The sequence below is a fragment of the Solanum stenotomum genome, chromosome 12 (genome assembly GCF_019186545.1).
Source record: "Solanum stenotomum isolate F172 chromosome 12, ASM1918654v1, whole genome shotgun sequence".
Taxonomy (NCBI): Eukaryota; Viridiplantae; Streptophyta; class Magnoliopsida; order Solanales; family Solanaceae; genus Solanum; species Solanum stenotomum.
In genome coordinates, this window is record NC_064293.1 from 46,877,207 (window position 1) to 46,897,658 (window position 20,452).

A 20,452-nucleotide genomic window follows, 5' to 3' on the forward strand; every position below is an offset into this window, starting at 1 on the left:
ATCATAATATAAAATAAGTAACATAAAAAAGCTGCATAATTAAAACCATGCTATAGTACTTGTAGCTAGCCCAATCTTCTTCTATATAATTGGGGCCTAACATTACTAGCTAATACACCACTTGAGACAAGTGTTGATTAATTAATACTAATAGATTTGACAGAAGTAGGGTGTCTGCAGTCACATAATACAATAAGGATGATCATGGGCACTTTGGGCCACCTCTCTTGGTCTTCCAGTTATTGTAGCAAGGGCAACTTTGCTTATTGCCATAGGTACCAGCAGGAACACACAGACACTTTGCACAGCATTTCTGGCAGAAAAACATACACGGCTTCTTATACGATGTCTTTGAACACCGATACGTGCATTTTGGTTGACAATCTGTAAAATAACAGAACACACTTGATCAGGACGGAGCTACCTTTATTAAAGGGATTGAAAAATTGTACGGTAATTTCAGCATTACTAATACACCATATTCAGTATGATGAAGTTAAACTTATAATTAGTAAGTGAGCATATGTCATGTTGAAGTGAGTGTTATATACCTTGAGGATGGAGACTTCCCTGACTAACACCATACTGCAAATACCACATTTAAAATATAGTTTAGCCATGGAAATTAAATTAATTAGCTAAGAAAGTACATAAATAACAATGTAGTAATTAAAACAAGTTGATCTTACCAGTTGGTTATTTCTCTGTTGTTGCTGCTGCTCATCACGCATAATGTTGGCCCTTGAAACCTGAACACACAACCACACACATCATTTAATATATTTTCAACAATACGTATATATATAATTCGAGTCGAAAACAATAGATCGATGCACAAAACATTTGGGCTCACCTGATTTTGAGTCAGGAAAACCACCAAAAGAACAAACAAGACAATGCTCATTTTCCCAGCCATTGCAGTAATATAATTTTGTTTGAAGCTAAGAGAGGAAGTGAAGTGTGTAGAGCTTTGAGAGAATCGACTTCTATATATAGAGAGAGATCTTCTCAAGTGGTTAAGCTCTTTAGACTAGCACTTGCTGTTGTCACACTCCAACAGTATCCCCTATGCGAAATTGAACAAAAAATATCCACAGTTAATAGTTTGGTCTAAAAATGTCTCTGCCATCAATAGTTTGGTCCAAAAACTATTAACTGCATGAACATTTTTGGGTCAAACTATTAACCGGGAGCATTTTATTTCAATTTTGCATAGTTCAAGAACTTTTTTGCCCTTTTCATTCGTTTTAAGTCAATTTTTTTCTCATAGTCCAGTTCAAAAAGATAATGTTTTCTCTTTATTTTAGTTACGGTATTTGATAGAATTTTAAGAACAAAAGAAAAACTTATAAACATGTTTGGAAAATGTTACTCGGTTGGAGTCATCCATACATCCGTATCTAAACTAGCGTTAACGGCTAAATATCTTCCGTTTCAATTTATGTGTCATCTTTGACTTACATAAAATTTGATAGTTATAGTTTAAAGTGTGAATATAAATCTTTTCATTAAAAAGTAAATTTTAAAGTTTTTTTTTTTGGATGAACTAAAAAAGAAAGTGTGAGAGGAGAAGCAGTACATAACATAATCTAAAAAGTTTACATTAGGTACCAAAATAGTCCTCATTATCAACAATTTAAAGAGGATGTAAGAGCTCACATGTCTTTTTTATATTTTTCTCTGCTCTTAAAAACGTTACACTTTTGCATGAAGTGGCCCCAACAGGTCATGTCATTAATGGTAGTTGTTTAATTAATTACCAATTATAGAAAAATGACAAACAAATTAAGATGAAATAAGCAAATATATAAATTGAAAAAAGTGCTAGAATGGTATGTGAAAGATATTTCTCAACTTGATCATTCAATTCTTAGTCTCAAGCAGTAAGAAGCTGTGGGAGGGTCATTACTTCATAATTGTCTTTTTCAACCTTACAAGGCACATGGCTCTGTTCTTCATTTATTTGGGATAAATAGGAAAATAAAAAGTTGAAAGCCAAAAAGTTTCTCCAAGTAGTGATGCAAAATGAAAAGGAGAATAACAAAAAGGATGGAAAACACAAAACTGCTACATTTTGGGTTTAATAGGTGGAAAAACACTTCTTTAGGGTGTGTTAAGGAAAATGCATTTCTGAAAAATAAGTTTTTTCCGTGTCGGGTAAGTAAGTAAAAAAATATATCTCAAAAACATTTATATGTAATATAGCAAAATACTATAAGGATGGCAAGTGTGGGATGGTCAAGGGGTGGGGAGTGAGGGTTCGGAAGTGGGATGGTCAAGGGGTTGGGTTGAATAGGTGAAGAGGAGACAATAAACTTGGAATGTCTCTTGAGAAATTTGTTTTCCGTACTTCATTTTAAAGAATTTGTTTATCTAAAAAATATTTTCCAAATCTCGATAATTCATTAATTGGAATGAGCTGTTACTTTAATTCATGAAGGAAGATTGGCTAAATTCATATAATTGAGGAGTCTAACTTTTCCTCATCCCACTAATGTGGGACTTAATAATGAAAACCAAATATTTTTTGGACTTCATTTTTTGAAATTTTTTTATATATCAAAACGGGTCTGTTTAAATACCATCCGGTGAATTCATTATCAACACCGCCTCAATTTCGATATTTTCTCCCCTCAAAATATGGTAAATTTTTTGTAAGTTGGCTTTTTTTTTTGTGCAACCCAGAAATTCGCAATTGCTATTTCTTAGGTGCGCGTTAGGTAAATTCGTTTTTTTGTAATAGTTTGCAACCCACACCAGAGATGTAATTTGCGCTAGACAAGCCCGATCCAATGAGCTCAACAGTTGATGGGGAATCTATTGGGATATATACTATTAACCATATGTTAAGAAATAATATTTATTATAGAATAAATATTTGCTCAATTTAATAGATCATATATTCGTTTATGGTGCATGTTTACTTATATAGTAGATGATTTAGTGTGTCGAGTTTTAGCTTATACATAAAGGATTAAATCATCGGTTCTTATAAGTATAAAGGTTTTTGTTCACAATCTAGGATGTAAATTGGACATGCCATCGGTACGATTGTAGCACAAGATTATATGTAATTTATCTTGATTATGGGAACAATATAGTTCCAACTTCTTGTGCTAGTGCATTTTGTATGTATTAAACGGGGGCCGAGTAGAGATAGTTGTTTTAGACTGACTGACAAAAACATATTCTCTAAACTATTAAATGTACTTATATTCTTAATCCTGATATAACTATTATGATCTGTATATATTAATTGTCATTTTGATTTATTAAAGGGTGAGATTCTGAGATGGGTCAATATGTCTTGTAGATTGGATGATAATAATATATATTGGTGAAATAATAAGTTAGTTGATGAAATTCATGTCTCGTTATAGAGATTGATTGATATGCTTTTCGAGAAACTTATAAGTTTTCATCGTATCAAACCTTGCAAGTGAATTTATGAATCCAACAGATGAAATAAGTTAAGTAGTGCTCTAAAGGAAATTAATCATTGAATTAAATTCGTCAGTAATTTAATTTATTGATTAGTATCTGTAGTCTTAACATGGGGAATTACATAAGTGTTTAATGGGGAATTACGAAATATAAATAGAGGAGTGGAATTACGAATTTCTAGTGGAATGATTTTGTAATTTATTATGGTAAAAATAATTCAAATTAATTATTTGGAATTATTTCCATAATAGGAAGCCTCAGTAATTAATTATGTGGTCCCTACCGTGCCCATATTTAAAAAAAAAAAGGAGTTAGGCGCGTGTTTCTTGTTTTTTCCAGAAAACTGGGTATATCTATAAATAGAGATTCTCTAACCTAGAAAAAAATTGAAGGTTATTTGCCCACCCAAGTATCGAGAGAGTTTAGATTGTGAACTTGGGATCTCTGTAGAAGATCATAGTTGTTGTCTATCTTGTAGATTCGCTTGAAGATTTGGGAATTCGCTTGAAGGTATTTGCTCACACTTCAAGAGGTATTTATCGAATTAAATTTCAGCAAGTTTATATGTTCTAGCATAAATGGTATTGATTATCTATTATTCATGTAAGTAGTATGATATGGTATGCTTCCGCTGTGATATATGTTTTCCAACAGAATCGATCCCTAACATTCCTTATGGGATACCACCCGACACCTATTGCACCAATTAAATCACCCCGTGTGAGATATCCTATTTCGACATTTTCATATATCTATTCAGTTTTTTAAAAAATAATTCACATGCACTCGCTTTAAATATGCGATATCGGTTAGACTTGATAAAACCAAACTTTAGACTTGATAAAAATAACTGAACTTCAGTAATATATAACCGAAGTTTAGGCAAAATATGTAGCAGCGATTGTGATAAACAGAGTGGTGACAAGTACTAAATAATTTAAGAGGAAACAAGTTGGAGTGAGGAAGTTATCTCAATTATCTCACATCAGCATGTGCAAATGAAAACAATGAAAGTGATAGCATACCCTTCACCATGTGCTTTCACATGCCCTTTTTAGAGGTACACAATTTCCAGCTTTCAATTTGCTTTAATTTGCCCACCACCAACAATATATGTACAGCAACTTCCAAAATATAAATGGACTTCAACAATATATCTTCACCATCCAACTAACTAATAAATTGCCTCACTCAGTACAAAAGTCATGTTTGGTCATAGATTTTGAAGTTAAAATTTGAAAATTTTGAGTTTTTAAAGTTGTAGTTTTTGAAACATGAAATTGCGTCTGGACATGCATTTTACTTGAGAAAATTTTAAGTTTCGTGGGTGAAAGTGAAGTTTCTCTCAAAAACTGTTTGAAATTCAAATTTTGAAAATCTGATCAAATTTCATCGCCAAACACTAGCTATATCCGGTGATTGTTTTGAGTGGCCACTAGTCTTCCCACTTTATGTTACTTTTCTTCTCTTTTGTCTTTATACTTGGAGTTTCATACTACAGAAGCCGATTCAAGAATTAAATTTAATAGATTCCATGTTAAAAGTTCTTTTAACACTGAATTCATAATATATCACTAGCTCAGTCCGTGATACATTTTTTAAATTAATTCCTAGTTTCAATAATGCACTTGAAGTTTTGCAATTTTCTCTTTTGATTGGGGCTGAGGGTGGGTCAGGGATGGGATTAATTGGTTGTATTCATTGAACAATAGAGAGACTTCCAGTTTTATAAGTTTGTGCAAAGTACAATGCTTGCAGGATATTAAAAAGTAAGCATTTGTGGATTACACCATCGAGAATGTGGTGAAATGATTGAAATTTCTTCAATTTTTAATCAAACGTTATCAGATTCAAGTCTTGAAAATATGAAAGAAAAAAAAATACATGCACCAATGTAGCCTGAATATCTCTAACCATGGTTAAGTAGTTTTTTTGAATTAATAGACCAGAAAAAGCATAGCCATAAATCACCATTTGCTTGCTTATATGCAAAGTCTCTTCATGACTCACCTTTAGATAAAAAAAAATTATTGCCTAAATTAAGCCATAGTTTGGCCATAAAGGAAAGTACAAAGGTGACTAGTAACATTACATTAAAAAAAATAGAAAAAAATGTTAAAAAGAACGACCATGGAGACTTAGGGATCTAGAGCATTTGATCGTTATCTAAAAAATAATAATTCAAGTTTCAAAAAACTGACTGACCAATTTTTTTCACGGAACTTCAAAAAAAATTCAAGTAAAATACATGTCCAAGCACAACTTCAAAAACTCAAGTTTTCAAACTTCAAAATCTATGACCAAACGAGAGCAAAGTCAAACTGAAAAGTCTGTAAGGAAATGATGATACTTTCTAAGGCAAAGGCTTACTCTTCTATCAGAGTTTTACTGCTTTGAAGTTTGAAGCACCTCAACATAAATTTCCTGAAGACTACTGTAAGGAAAGGGGTTGTTCTTGATTGTTATGAACTCTCACTGGCACTGAATCACATCGCAAGATTGATCAAGACAACTCTTAGATAAAAGAGACATTGTCAGCATATATACAGAAGATATAAACAGATTTTGTTAATACAGAAGATTCACCACCAGAAGATCTTGTGACAATACTGTTGTCTCAACTACTATACACGCATGCCTCAAAGCTTGCAAATGTCACTCTATCATATCCATGTTCTCTCATAATGGTGGTTATAGCACAAACCGATACTATTTACAATTTGAAAATACAAAGAATAGTATCCTTTGCATAAAGGAAAACAGCCTGCAAAACCTGGAATTCATTTGTATCCTTGCACCTCAATGCTTCTGCAGTAGAAATTAGACCCCAGAATGATCATCTATATTTATTCACAAGCTTTCTTCGACCATGACTAAATTACGAGGCACCATCACATATCCTCCATAATCTGTTAGAAACAGGTTGGTGAATCTGAATTCTCATCGCATACAGGCTTCAGCTGGAAATTTCTATCCCAGCTGCACTAGAGAGTGCAGGCTAAATGATCGAGAAAAGAACCAGAGCATCCAGGATGCAAGACGCTAATCATGTTTTTATACATCATACAGCAGAATCTGCATCTCACTGGATCCTATGTAGTAAGAACAAACTTTTCATCGTCTTACCATTATGGCATTTGAAACCCAAGAAGGCACTGCCCAGCTTAGTACTTAAAGGGGTGTGAGGCTACACGTGAACCTAATCAATTGAAGAAATAGGGAGATTCTATGACATCTCTCAAATCAAAGTCCCCACGTTCAGGCAAAGGGGGGAATGATAGTGTAGGATAGGAAACTTGGAAGCTCTCCAACAACTGCGAAAAGATGGAAAGAAACAAATATGAGTGGACAATGAAGTAACATTTTCAGATTTTGACACATCAAATGCGTTAAACTAATTTTAGTGAATGGCTTCAGTCCTTTGATCAACGGGACAGGTTTCATTCTTGCAACTACTTCAGAAGGAAAAAGAAAGAAGCCAAGAAATATTTGGATTATTTTTGAATGAATAAATTAGTCATTCTCGTTCAACTTCATCAGCTCTGTTTGATAACAAGGAAGAGCTGCAATCATTTTCCAAACAGATTATTTCTTCCAATGGTCAAAGGAAGCCGGGCAATACTATTTTTTTTAAAACATTTTAATGCTTCCTTACATTCTTGTTTGAAAGGCGGAGTGTAGATTCTTAAGTAATAAGAAACACTGAAATTGATAATATGATATATTCTACTTCTCCGATAATGCTGATACTTACTTTCTCTAGAATTGGCGTTTCATAAAGCTCTACAAACTTTTCTCTCAATATCCTGTTCAACTTATCAACATCGCACGCATGCGTCCAATACGAGTCATGAACACCTGTAGCAGAAAATGTTCAATTGTTTTCTTTCCTCAGAACCCGCGCAAAGTGGGGGCAAAAAAAGAGAACTAAGGAACCTGCAAAATTTAAGCCTGCCCTTCTGCATGCAACTGCAGTCATCATCATATGTGAACCATCAAGGGAGTGAATGAAATTTGGCGGAAAAGCTGTCCTTTGCCTCTTGACCATTACCTGCAAAGGACATAGAAATATAAGCAATTTTCTTCTGGAGGTTTGCCAAGTTGAGTCTCAAAGAGGAAACATTTGAAGAAGAATATGTAAATGAAAGTGAAAAATGAGCATTCATTTGTATCCCCGTTAGTTCCCACCTCGTTGATATAGAAGAACAGAATATTAGATAACATAAAGCATGAGGGCAAAAACAAGAAAAATACCTTTTCTGTTTCCCGTTGCAAAGTCAAAATTTGGAGAGAAGTCTTAATCTGCAACAAGATTTGCCAAATAGAGATGTAATGACTCTTGAGTAGTTTATACTAGCATGGGGACCAAAAATGGACAAATAGTAACACTCACAAAATGTCTTCCAATTTTGCGGTAAGGCTGAACAACTGGAAGCCCAAGAGGAGTTGTCCATCTGACTGGTTCATTTTCAGAAGCAATTATCTGTTGAAATTTAGAGGTCAATGAAGATAAACTTCAGCAGAACAAATTCTAATACACTTTTATCACCTGATCAAATATTTCTGCAAAATATCCAATCTCAATTTTTTTTTAATCATTGAATAAACATAGTTCTTGTACAATTTGATAAGCCTGCTTCAGATGGAAAATCTTTTTTTTTCAACTGTCATCAGATGGAAAATCTATGACCGATCTTAAAATGACTCATGGCAGAATCAGAGAAAACTCAGAACAAAGAATCAACCATGACTGACCTGGCGCGCCTCCCCTCCCTTCCCACCACCACTTACAAAAACAAAAAGTAGGGAACACAAGAAACAACAGATAAGAAAGAATTTCTTGTACGCTCAAGTTGAACAAAATTATACAGACATCCCTTCTAGTGTAATAGCTGGTGCATTATGGCAAAGATGAGGTGTGCTCAGCTTCTGAAGGCTCAAAGTAATTAATCAAAACACATATATGCTTATGAAGGGCCATCCTACCAAAAATAGCTGATAGGACTAGTCTCATCTACAAAATTCAAGTTAGTTTTTTTTTTTTTTTGATGAAGAGCGGATTCAAATAAGCTATCACACTCTAATTAATATCCATCCCCAAAGAATCGTGTGCGATTTGAGTGTCAAGAAGAACGAATTTGCAAAACTGGGAGATGCAAGAGTTCCAGAGAATGCTGGAGCTGCTGTACTAACATATTGTTACACCGACAGCAAAAGAATGCAGGGGAGTGGAGCTTTCTCAGTGAGATCTTTTTACTACGGGCTTCTCGCAAAGAGAAGAAGCAACATTTCCGCGCTTCACTATTTGGATCCCTATAGCTCCGAGCAAGGTATGCTTCTTCACGTGCCTGGAAACTAAGGGTTCATTTACAACACAGTGAAATCCCACAAATGAGGTCTGGGGAGGGTAGAATATACGCAGAGCTTACCACTACCTCGTGGAGGTAGAGATAATTGGTGCATTTACACGGTGAAAAAATGGAAGTGGATAATTGGTGCTATACCACTACCTCATGGAGGTAGAGATAATTGGACTTTGGAGTACCCACAAGGTCCCACTTGTGGAAAACGTAGGTTCTACCACTTTTGTGTTCCACTTGTATACCAACTTTCCCTCAACTATCTCAACGGTCCAATCAACCAGGGAAAAAACCCTTCAGCCAATTAAAATCTTTACCATCATGTGTCAATAACAACAGGAACATATAATCACAGACATACATGTCCATATTGATAGCTTTAACATCATTAGAAACAGAAGTAGAAAAATAGGGTTGAGCGAATTTACAAAGTGTGAGAAATATATACGAAAAATATTATTGAATTGTGTATCTAAATAGTTACATTGAGACCCTATTTATAGACACTACATTGGAATCCTTTTCCAACTAGGATTCCTATTCTTATTCCTATTCCTATTCCTATTCCTATTCCTATTCTAAGTAGGAAATACTTATTTCTATTCTAACACAAAGCAATTTTGACTAAGATCAACTAAAAGATGACCACTGAAGAGTTATTACACACTTAAGAGCTTGTACAAGAGTAGAACAGTCCGGTAGTTGACACCATAGTGTAGCAACATTAAACTGCTCTTTGACCTAAACAGAGAGGGATTGAACTTGCAACACATTTCAATGGTGACAAAGTAAGCAATTAGGCATACCTTAGCACATTCGCCAAGCCAAGTCATGATGCTGCGTGCAGCTTCAAACATCTCCCCCAATGCAGTTAATGTGACCTAATCAACGCGTCAAAAGATGCTGGTCATTGACCAAGATAAGAACTTAATTACATATGATGGAATCGGTATATCAATGCGTCAAAAGGTGCTGATTATTGACCAACATAAGAGCTTCATTATATGATGTAATGGGAGTTTATTTATTGGCCAAGTTAATCAGCACTCTATAAGCATCATCACATTGGTGATGTCTTCTTATAGAACTTCATGTGATACGATACATCGATTACATTTAGAGAAAGTAACAATAATAAAGCATGTGACAAGTGGGCTATTTATGGGTGTGAACACACACAAATTGACAGTCACTTCCAAGCAAGCAGAAACCAGATACAGCTGCCACCAGAAGCAGCAGTTCTGTTCTTTTGTTTTAAGCAATTGAAGAGCTGATTCTCAACTGATGACAGTTAGGCCTAGAAGTAGCTACCAAAGGAATATCAATTATAATAAAACCCACTTATCATGTTTCAATATGTTAACATATAGAACACCTATCGAAAGATTATCAACATATGGTACTCCATCTTGCCCTTACTTTTGCGGCATAGCTAGCAGCACCAAATAGCTCAGAATCATCAGCAATTGCACCACGCTCCTTTAACCTCCTCTTTATTTGATCACGAGCCCCAATGTAAGTGACCCCATAGACTGATGTCATCACTGTCTGCTTCACCAACTTCCTGTCAACCTGTTTGACAAGCCATAAATCGAACCTGAGTGATTTAGTTGCCTTATCATCAAGCAACTGCAACACATAAAGCTCATGATATCAGAAGCATCAATTCTCTTTCAGGTGGCACACCAAAACTCTATCTGTCAAACCATTTATCTCAAACTACCAACAAGTTCAGAAAAGGGGAGTACGCTGTTGGCTGTGGCCTTAACAAGGTGATCAGCATAATACCTGATTAACTAAAACCCTTGCACGAACAGCATCTGGAAATTCTGCAGGATCTCTTTGTGCATCTCTATTCATAATATCAAGGACTCTGAAAAATAGCCACATCAAAATATTGTTCACTATGTCTTATTCCTCAATACTAACTTCCAAGGGTTTAAACTTAATTAGCCAGAAGTGTTGAGATGAAAAATATTCCAACTCAATGCTTCTTTTGACAGTTAAGGGAAAAATTCTGAAGCTATAAGCGTTTGAACCTGTGATAACCCAAAGTGAATGCAAAATCTTCAAAAAGAAAGAGCTTCTAGTTCTAATTCAGCAGTGATAAAGACCCCACAAAGTATGAATTAATGCCTCGTCCAACACTTAGATATCAACCAATTTTCCCTTGCACATTATGAACAAGCTTATTTTCATCTCCTTTAAGATTTTCATATGAGCACGACATGGGATCTCCGAAAATTTTCGTGACATTTCGCAGAGCTCACAGATCGATAGGTCGAGAACTCCATAACTAATTTAATGATATTAATCATTCCATAAAGCTTAGTAAAGGACTCCATATTTTGTCTTTACACAATTAGATGCAGAGCAGCAGCAAAATTTTGAAGCCAAATCATGTCATGTTGGGTATGTTTGTGGCCCATGGGTTCATTGTTTAATTAAAGTGTGACCTTTCACGTGCTGCACTCTTTTATCCTCCTTAAAAGATCATAGCAAGCAATAAAGTAAAGCATAAATTACCATAGATACAATGTTCTTTCTATTCCAATACAGTTTGTTCTCCAAGCATGAATAGTAGAAACTACGGAAAGCTTTGTTATGGCAGGAAAGGTCGACCTGCATCCACTCCTAATGTTCTAGTCAGAAGCTGGCCAGTGGTTTGTCAAATGCTAATGACCAAGTGTTGGTACTATAGATGCTACCGTGGGAAAATTGTTTGCTTCACATGCAAGTAGAGGTCAAGAGAGAGAATAGCAGCACCTCAAGGCCTGTTAGTCCATTAACAGGAAAAAAGATTAAAAAAACTCACCTAGCTGCTATGCCAGAGTAAACATCAGCAGGTTTTTCTCCAGCAACCAAATTGACTGCAGCAGCTCCCAACTGAACCGATGAATTTCAATAGAAGAGTTGATTAAGTAGATCCAGAGATTATTATAGATAACAAAATAGAAAAGTAATAAATAATTTGTTTGGCTTATCTCACACAGAAGGAAAATGAACTCTTTATGCTTGATTGATAAGATAAGAAAGAATGGAAATAGTGTTAACTGATGGAGACACTCCAAACCTGAATTTGTTTACAAATTGTAACTGAACCACATACGATTCTGAACCCCAAAGGAGGAAGTAGCGAGGAGGATGGAAGAAGAAAATGGTGGTGGTCTAGGCTTTAATATTAATTCAAGCAAGTTAAAACATGTCAATTGGGTGGAAAGGGGGAATGCATATCAGATTCATTGTAATCAAACACTAATGTTTAACGTCGTGCTTTTTATTACCTTATCTCTTCCAAGGGCAGCATAATGTTGTAAACCATTGCAGGAACCATCCTGAAAATTATAACAGAAAGATACAAAATTTTACACACAAACTCAAAATATTACAGAGAAGTTCAATCAAAAAAGATAATGTACTTAGGCAGCAAATGGTCTCATTAGTTGAAAATTATATCAAATATTTCTCGAACAACAGTTAGTTTGAGACATGAATAGCTGTCAGGTGCAACTGAGTTCTAGCCCAACTCCTGTAGTCGACATGAAATGAATTGTCAACTTTCACCAACTTATATTAAATGACTCTGCGATAAGACCAAAAAGAGAATTCCTTCTGTTTGAACTTTTTCATTAGTCTGGAAGCAACTAACGAAATCAGCCAGCTTGTTCAAAATATGCAGTTTATTATGGAATTCAAACCCCAAGAAACTGTTTGAAATACATGCCCCATCAATTGGCGAGAAAGGTATATATAAAGCCTTTCTTAAACCATTGCAAATTTTGTCAAAACTAAATTAATAAAATCCAAATATATCAATGATCTCCACATAAGACTTTGTGCTGCCTTCTAATCATACTGACATGATTTTCATAACACGTAGCAATGGCTTATAAATAAAGGTGCAGATATACTCTCAGTTTGAGTCAAACATCAAAAGACAATGTTTTTTGTTCTTTTTTGAGAAATGGTAATACATTGGGTCTATCGGAAATAGACTCTCCGCCCCACAAAGGTAGGAGAACTGCCCCACAAAGGTAGGAGAAAGGTCTGTGTACATCCTAACCTCCCCAGTCCCCACTTGTGTGATTAGACTGGGTATGTAGTTGTTGGTAATACATTATCAACATAGCATTAAGGAAGTAATCTGTACAAAGGTTATCTGAAGCAAAGATAGAGCTTCAAAAGCATCCCTAGCCTATTCTTTGTAGGGTTCCTAGAAATTCAAGCATAGATTCTGCATTATTTTAGGATACTCACTTCCTTACACCAGAACGGAAAACACATTAACAATTTGACTTGCTCTTGTGTAAAGTGTTGAATTTTTCCTCAAGGCATCTAAGGTTTCTTTCTCTCCAAAACATCAACAGACAAATTAAATGTGCAGGCCTCAATAATAGTGAAACTTGCCTGGTGTACAGGAATATGAGAAATAACTGTCTCTGGGGATGGGCTTCTGACAGCTTCACTAAGATTAATGCATACAGCCAGGCACTGAAAGGGATCCTCTGCATTCAACCACCAGCGCCTTCCTTCGATCGGTTTGTCAGCAGAATCAAATATATCATCCAAGTGACTTTCAGTAAAAGCTATTCTACCATCAAGAGATAATTTATCCACACCACCAGCAAATAAATTTGCAAGATGTATCTTCAACCAGCGCAAACCTGACTCTCCAAGAGGACGACCTGCTGAAAACTCCAGGACACCCCGACAGATATCAGAACCGAGATGGTTTAAATGTGGATGCATGGGGTATGCCCGACCTCGGAAATCAACGTTGTGCGGATAGAAGAAACCTTCTTCATCTTTCATTCTATGCGCTACCTGTTCAATCATGGAGAAGAAAACCTCAGGAAGAAATGTAACAGATAAAGAAATATATGAGCCATGATTGCAACTGTGCCCGAATAAGATTTTCTATATATGTTTCCAGATGTTATTGGAAGTTTAGTAAAACATAAAAAAGAGAAGCAACTGGAACCTACAGCAAGTTTCAGCTCGATGTCACATCGTTGTGAGTGCCTTTCTCTGTTCTCTTTCTTGACAGATTTTACTTTCCACCTCCACTTTGTGCAAACTGCCTCATCTTCCGTATCTGGTTCTTCTGGCAAAGGGGCCTGCAAAAAACAGAAATATTACAGTGATCGCCAGTTCCACATAAACCATTTTACACAGCTTATGAAATTCATTTACTTAACAATGAAAAAGAAAGTAGCTTTTGCATCTCAATAAAATAGTTAAAGTATAGAGCAGCTAACATCATCACGGTCCACCAAATCAGCCAGACGACCACCACCAGCCCATATTCTATCAACAACAGAAAGTACCCTTTTGTTTATCCTCCATTTGGTACTTCCCAGAGTATCAAGAGCCTAGATACATTTAAAAAGAACACATGTCTCAAGTTTCATGAGGTGAGCAAACAAAGGAAACACATGATATTAAGATTTTAAGATTGGATAAATCATTGGCAAATGAACCTCAAAAACTGGTCGCAACTGGTTCCGGGAGGCTCTCTTTACTGCTTCACGTTGTTGTCTTGCTCCATGTGTCCGCATGACATACGAAGGCAGATAGAGGTGTCCACCCTTGTCATAACTGTACACAGAAAAAACAAGATGTAGACACATTTTCTTGTAAGGAAAAACAAGCTATAGATACATAAATATATACAGTATATATATATATATATTGTATATGCATAAGTGAAAGAAATAGGAAAGGGAATGGAAATACAGAATATGAACAGACTAAAAATTACTATACCCTGTCCACTTCACAGGAGGCACCAACATTGGCATGTAAGGTATCACCATGTGTCTGGCCTGCTTGCAGGACAAAAGTAAACAAACCACTTAGGATAGTTCTCATATCTGTTAGCTCAATAAAACAAGGCTAGCTGATCAACAAAAGAAGTTTTTAAATAACATATATCTCCCAAAGAGGCAAAAAATTACTTACAGTTCTTTCAAGTCCTTTGAAAACCAGTTCATCACATTGGATAACACCATATCTTCTGCTCGCACTCCTGTGAGGGAATAATCCCACAATTATCATCAACTGTTTTTTCTAAAAGAATATCATCAATTGGTAGTCACAATTAAATTTTAAAAATATCAACGTGAAGGGAATGAAAAGTACTTTGTTTCTTTGGCTACAGTTCTAGTACTGTGTATAAAGGCAGGTCGAATGTCAGGTGGATCAACTGCTAACTGATCAGCAGGAGACTGTATATAAGCTGTCTGTAGAAGGAACTCAATTAAACGGCTTCCAACCTGGTAGAAGAAAAAGTACTGTCAAAGTTCAACAAATCATACATAGAATTTTTTTGAAGTTTCAACATCAACGAGGGTAAGCCCAACCTTTGCTTTAGCATCTTGGCCCCAGGGCTTTGAATCGTCTTGACTTCTCACTATCTGGTTCACTGCACGTAACTTCTGTTTTTTCATTAGACTAGTGACTTTCTTGTGTAGTTTCTTTTGTTCTAGAGTGGCATGTTCTCCATCTTCCATTTTCCTATCTTTCTCTGCTTTATGCTTCTCTGTTTTCTCTAAAAACTTGTGTATTCTAACCTGGTGCATGAGGAAGTGCATGATCAGCTCCAGGTACTATCAAATGGAAGTCTCTGTGCTTTTCAAACATTTCTCCCCACCATTTCTTGAAACTTGACACAGGGTAAACCAAAATAAGGTTTGTCACGGGATAGCCAACATAACACCGAATACACTCAGTTCCAACATGCTTGGAAACTATCTTGTATACCATATAAGATGTTGACAGTACAGTTTAATTTATCAGTTAAATTAGATCTAACACACAAACATTTTTAATATTCTTGTTAGCTATAGAATTCAAAGGCGTATCCAGGAATTCGTCAAGATGGGTGCACGAATACGAAAAAAATGCATCTTAAATACAAATTTGATAAATTTGACTTTTAGGTTCTTAATATGAACCATTAAATTTTAAAAATTATAGGTCCAAAATATATAATACTATTAGTTTTAAATTTTCATAAACACATTTGATTTAATTATATAAAAATCTTATAGTGCAAAGTTTTTTAGGAACTTCCAATGTAAGGCACTTGAAAATTTTGAAAGATAAAAGGAAAAAAAACAAAAGAAAAATTAGTTGAAACGTCAAAAGTATAACGATAACCACTTGGGGAGGTGTTACTCAAAAGGACAAGATAGATATAAGACTTAAATTTTTATCCTTACTTAGAGAGGTGCACTCAATCATTATTGTATTATTATATGATACTTTAAATGTGGGTTCACACATCTATATTTAAATATTTTTTAAAAATATAACACTATTATATATGATCTAGAGAGGGGAGCATGGGTTCACGTGAACCCATGGCACCCCCTCTAAATACGCCCCTGTATAGAAACTACATACTAGTACAGTTAAACCCATCAAGCCATAGTTAAACTACCTTACATCACTGCAATAGTTGAACAACAACAACAACATACCCAGTGAAATAGTGTACTCTGGGGAGGGTAGAGTGTACGCAGACCTTGCCACTACCTCGTAGGGGTAGAGAGGCTGTTTCACTGCAATAGTTGAACATCTTGTGCAAATTGCGAGGCTAAAGTATGTCATGTTGTGCAGTTAGTGAGTCTATGACTAGTCTTTGTTTTCAAAAACTTGCAGTTCATTTTCTGATATTCAAACTTTAGAATCTAGAGCAAAAGCAGGTTGTTTCACATTCTATTTTTACCTGGAACTACATTGACAGTGTCAACAAGGCAATTTCTCGACCATAATATTCAAAGTGGTTGCACTGACTTTTTCTTTCCTCCCTATATCATCATAATTAAAACACTAGTTGCATAGAATTTAGGTTAAATGTCAAATGATTCCATTGGGAAAGCATTTGTTGTCAACTACCACTTAGTTGTTTTCATGGACAACTAATTAGAAGTACAAAACGCTTAAAGTGTCAATCAAGATGTCCCAGGTCAGTAGTGCTTCCTTCACTTCTACACTTTTAGCTTTGTCAGTTCTGCATGTGTATCATTGTCCAATGTCCACTATTGATAGTTCTAAGTACTGTACAGTTGGTCTCTAATATGCTGACACACAATTTTTCCACCATTTATCTGTACAGACTTCACAAGTGATATTCTCCCAGACACTCTATTGCTCCATCACACTTATAGAAGAGGAGCTGAATAACACAGAAGAAAAACTTAAGAGAAAGTTCATAATGCAGCAAGTTTGATGCTTAAAAATAGTGTTCTCTAGATCACACATAAAATTCCAGGATAACCAACCTCCTGCTCAATTGCATCACCAATAGTAAGCGCAGCTTGTACCACTCTTGCACTACCATGTTCACCCCCTGTCATCAACAATCCCATCAACTTATGCATAGTGATAACCGCCATCATATCCGCAGGTAACAGGTGAAAATATTTTGAATAAGCTGCTTTAGACTTCCCTTGGATACATAATTCCTGCTCTTGAGCTATCTTATCGCGCAAAGGCTCAAACCACCCCAAAAACAATGACTTCACATATGGCAAATTGGGTGCTAATTTCTGCTCACACATATCAAACAAAAGCTCCCTGTACTCCTTTGCAGCTTGTTCCCATGCCTGTGTCTCTATCTTGACTTGCCTTCTCTTAAGCGCTGGATACTTCCTGCGGTCAATACCACTAGTCAACAACCTTTGATTCCTCCGCCTAAAAGTAAACTGTTTTTTCTCTTCTTTCTTCAATTCTGTTAACAATTCTTGAACTTCACCAACCACAGACACATCTTCCTCCGCATCAGTGGAAGATACTGCAACAGCCTCAGCTACACTAGCATAGCTCTTTCGACAAATATCATTGTTACTCACTTGACTTTTCATAGCACACAATAAGGGTCTCCTCAAGAACTCATCAAATTCACCAAGATTCTGAAACCCCATTTCAAGAAATCCACTATTTGAACAAGAAACAGGGATAAAGGATCTTAATATTCTTTTATCCTTGGAAACAGAATCTTGGCCGAAACCAAGAAAACTATAAGTACGATTCTTTGAGGTAAGAAGAATCTTTTGTGGGGTTCTTGAAGAGAACTGCTTGACTATGTTTCGCCACATAATAGGGGAATTCTGATATGGGCTTGTTTCTAAATTAGTGAATTGGTTGAATTTGATGGTTAGGGAAATGGGGGTTTCAGTGCAGGACATCAAATTTTTCAAGATTTTTTGTGAAAGAAATAGAGTTGTAATGAAGAAACAGATAATAAATAGAAGAGAAGCAAGATGAAGGGTCAAGAAAAATGCAGATATTCATGAGACTGAATCACTCCGAAGTGTAAAGTAAACAAGAAAATAGGGAAACTGGATATTTGTACGAAGGAGGTGGGTGGGCTAACAGCAAACCGACTTTATAAACCCTCCTTAAATCTTGGGTCCGTTGTGGCTAATGGAGTCTACGCCCTCTACTATTTATTTATATACACACTTTTTTGTAACTTCATCTGCTTTTTTACGAGCTAGACCCGACCAAGGGACACGTGTAAGTATCCCAGAATTTTTTCTCTAATTTTTAATTAAGAAAACAAAAAGAAAAACCATTATTTGGGCTTTTTATTAAGAGATAATTTTAGATATAGCAAAGATAAAAATCATATTCGTATGCAATAGCTATAGTTTGCATAATTGGTGTTCTTTGTGTATTGAAACTCATTTTTGTTTTTAAACATTCATCAATTGAATGAACAATTCGAATTGTATTTTCTTTAGATGTAATAGATTCTAACTCATATAGTCGCAATCATTGTTCGAATTCGAGTCAGATCATTCGTTGAATTATGCAAAAATTTGTGCTTGTATAATGTTCTGGAAGATATTGTTGTTTATCCTTCATTTTTGAAAGTATTGTTTGAATTCGAGTAAGATCATCCGTTTATTTTTGCAAAAAATTGTGATTTTATAATGTTGTGGAAGATATTGTTGTTTATCCTTCATTTTTGAAAGAAGATTTGTTTTTTGAAAGTCATTAATTTACAAGATTGTATATTATGATAGGAATCTATGTTGTTTGTTCTAATTTGTACATTTGTTGTCGTTAATTTGAATCTATGAATGAACAATGAAAATGTGTATATATATACAGTGCATGTTCGTCCTTAGTTCTGATAGTTTAGTTTGTATATTGTGTACAATTTGTTTATGTATAGGTCTTTTATGTTATGCTTGTCAATTATATATTTATTTGTAGTTGTAGTTTATATATACATGTACTCTTTGTATATGTATATACGTGGAATCTGTATATGATTTAGTTTATTATGTATAATCTTATATTTTGTGGTTCAATTTTTGTGAACTTGCATATTAATTCAGTGCAGGCTCGTGTTTTGTTGTGATAATTTAGTTTGTATATTATATACAATATGTATAAGTATATGCCTATTATGTTAGGCTTGTCAATTGAATATTTGTATATGGCTATAATTTGTATATGTAGATATACTTTGTATAAGAATATATTTGGAATCGGTATATTAAATTGATTGGCTACAATTTGTATAAGTATATGTTCTTTTTTGTTGTGATTTTTTGATCTGTATATTTCGATAATCTTGCCAATTTATATACAATTTGATTTTAAAAAATAAATAAAGAAAATTGCGCTAATTTTTGTTACAAAAAAAATAAAAAAATCGCTAAACTCACGCACATTATATTTTAATAGGATTTTTTTCCTTCTACGACTTCTTCATTAGTTAGGACTCCATTGTATCTGTATAAACAAACTAAAACATGGTAATTGTTTATAAACAAAATTACTACATATACATAAAGAGATTATACAGATATGTATTGTTATGTATAACTATGGAAAATATACAAACAACAAATTATATACAAACAAATGCTAATATCTACTGCTACTTGTATATAAAGTGTCTTCTGTGCAAAAAAATGTATAGAATCTGTATAAACAAATTAAAACATAGTAATTGTATATAAACAAAAATACCACATATATACTTAAAGAAATTATACAGACAAGTCTTGTTATATATGACAATGACACGTATACAAACAACAAATTATATACAAACAAATGCTATATATATATACAATTGATTTTTATACAACATATAATTGTATAAAGGAAATTCATATGCATGATAATGGTGTATACAAACAAATAATCAAAAAATTATACAAATCTGTAAAAACAAACAAATAAACATAATAAATCTGAGAAAGTATTACTACATATATATACAAAAGGGCTTATTGTACAATCATAAAATAGAACTGAATAATTATTGTTTATACATAAACTTTTAACTTCTTCAGATCCATCCGATTCCACTAAGCCAGGGATAATGTCTTCAGATGATTTTGATTGATCGCTCGTCGAATCAATTGCTTTTGCTTTCCTCTTCTTTGTTGAACTAGATTCGCCTTTTGTATTTGACTTTGTGTTAATTTCATCCATTCTAATTGGGTCATTTTCAAACTTGAATTTGAAAAATTGAAAAAAAAAATCGATTTAGATAGGTTTTGGCGGAACCTGAAATTTTTGAAGTCGCGATTGAGAGCGTAGTTGGTGAAGATTTGAAATTCAAACTAATTCTTTGGAGAGAATTTAGGAGAAATTGAAGGGTATGTTAGAGAGAA

At 34.6% G+C, this 20,452-nt stretch overlaps 2 protein-coding genes across 3 annotated transcripts; both read right to left on the reverse strand.

The window, feature by feature from the left end:
- On the reverse strand, nt 1–1,098 carry LOC125846752 (protein GAST1). The gene is made up of 4 exons (XM_049526335.1): nt 854–1,098; nt 690–749; nt 552–585; nt 1–384 (listed from the first exon to the last, which is right to left on the reverse strand). The coding sequence occupies exons 1-4, from the start codon at nt 914–916 to the stop codon at nt 203–205; spliced, it is 339 nt and encodes a 112-aa protein (XP_049382292.1). The 5' UTR covers nt 917–1,098; the 3' UTR covers nt 1–202.
- Nucleotides 1,099–5,959: 4,861 nt separating this feature from the next.
- On the reverse strand, nt 5,960–18,221 carry LOC125847874 (DNA-directed RNA polymerase 2, chloroplastic/mitochondrial). 2 transcript variants are annotated; one of them, XM_049527591.1, is made up of 19 exons: nt 17,093–18,221; nt 15,167–15,376; nt 14,946–15,079; nt 14,766–14,829; nt 14,571–14,629; nt 14,285–14,402; nt 14,063–14,176; nt 13,786–13,921; nt 13,212–13,624; nt 12,089–12,139; nt 11,620–11,690; nt 10,593–10,677; nt 10,224–10,376; nt 9,611–9,685; nt 7,838–7,927; nt 7,699–7,746; nt 7,381–7,495; nt 7,199–7,302; nt 5,960–6,758 (listed from the first exon to the last, which is right to left on the reverse strand). In XM_049527591.1, exons 1-19 carry the CDS (start codon nt 17,996–17,998, stop codon nt 6,648–6,650), a joined length of 3,057 nt encoding a protein of 1,018 aa, XP_049383548.1. In that variant the 5' UTR covers nt 17,999–18,221; the 3' UTR covers nt 5,960–6,647. The 2 variants fall into 2 exon arrangements, with proteins under 2 accessions (XP_049383548.1, XP_049383547.1); XM_049527590.1 differs by having other exon boundaries at nt 14,766–14,832.
- Between the last annotated feature and the right edge of the window lie 2,231 nt (nt 18,222–20,452).

Coding starts and splice junctions, on each gene's coding strand:
- LOC125847874 (XM_049527590.1), bottom strand. CDS start 17,998: ATGTCCTGCACTGAAACCCCCATTTCCCTAACCATCAAATTCAACCAA. Junction 15,080..15,166: donor GCCAAGATGCTAAAGCAAAG/GTTGGGCTTACC, acceptor TTCTTCTACCAG/GTTGGAAGCCGTTTAATTGA. Junction 13,625..13,785: donor CGAGCTGAAACTTGCTGTAG/GTTCCAGTTGCT, acceptor TTGAACAGGTAG/CGCATAGAATGAAAGATGAA.
- LOC125846752 (XM_049526335.1), bottom strand. CDS start 916: ATGGCTGGGAAAATGAGCATTGTCTTGTTTGTTCTTTTGGTGGTTTTC. Junction 586..689: donor AACAGAGAAATAACCAACTG/GTAAGATCAACT, acceptor TGGTATTTGCAG/TATGGTGTTAGTCAGGGAAG. Junction 385..551: donor GGGAAGTCTCCATCCTCAAG/GTATATAACACT, acceptor GTTATTTTACAG/ATTGTCAACCAAAATGCACG.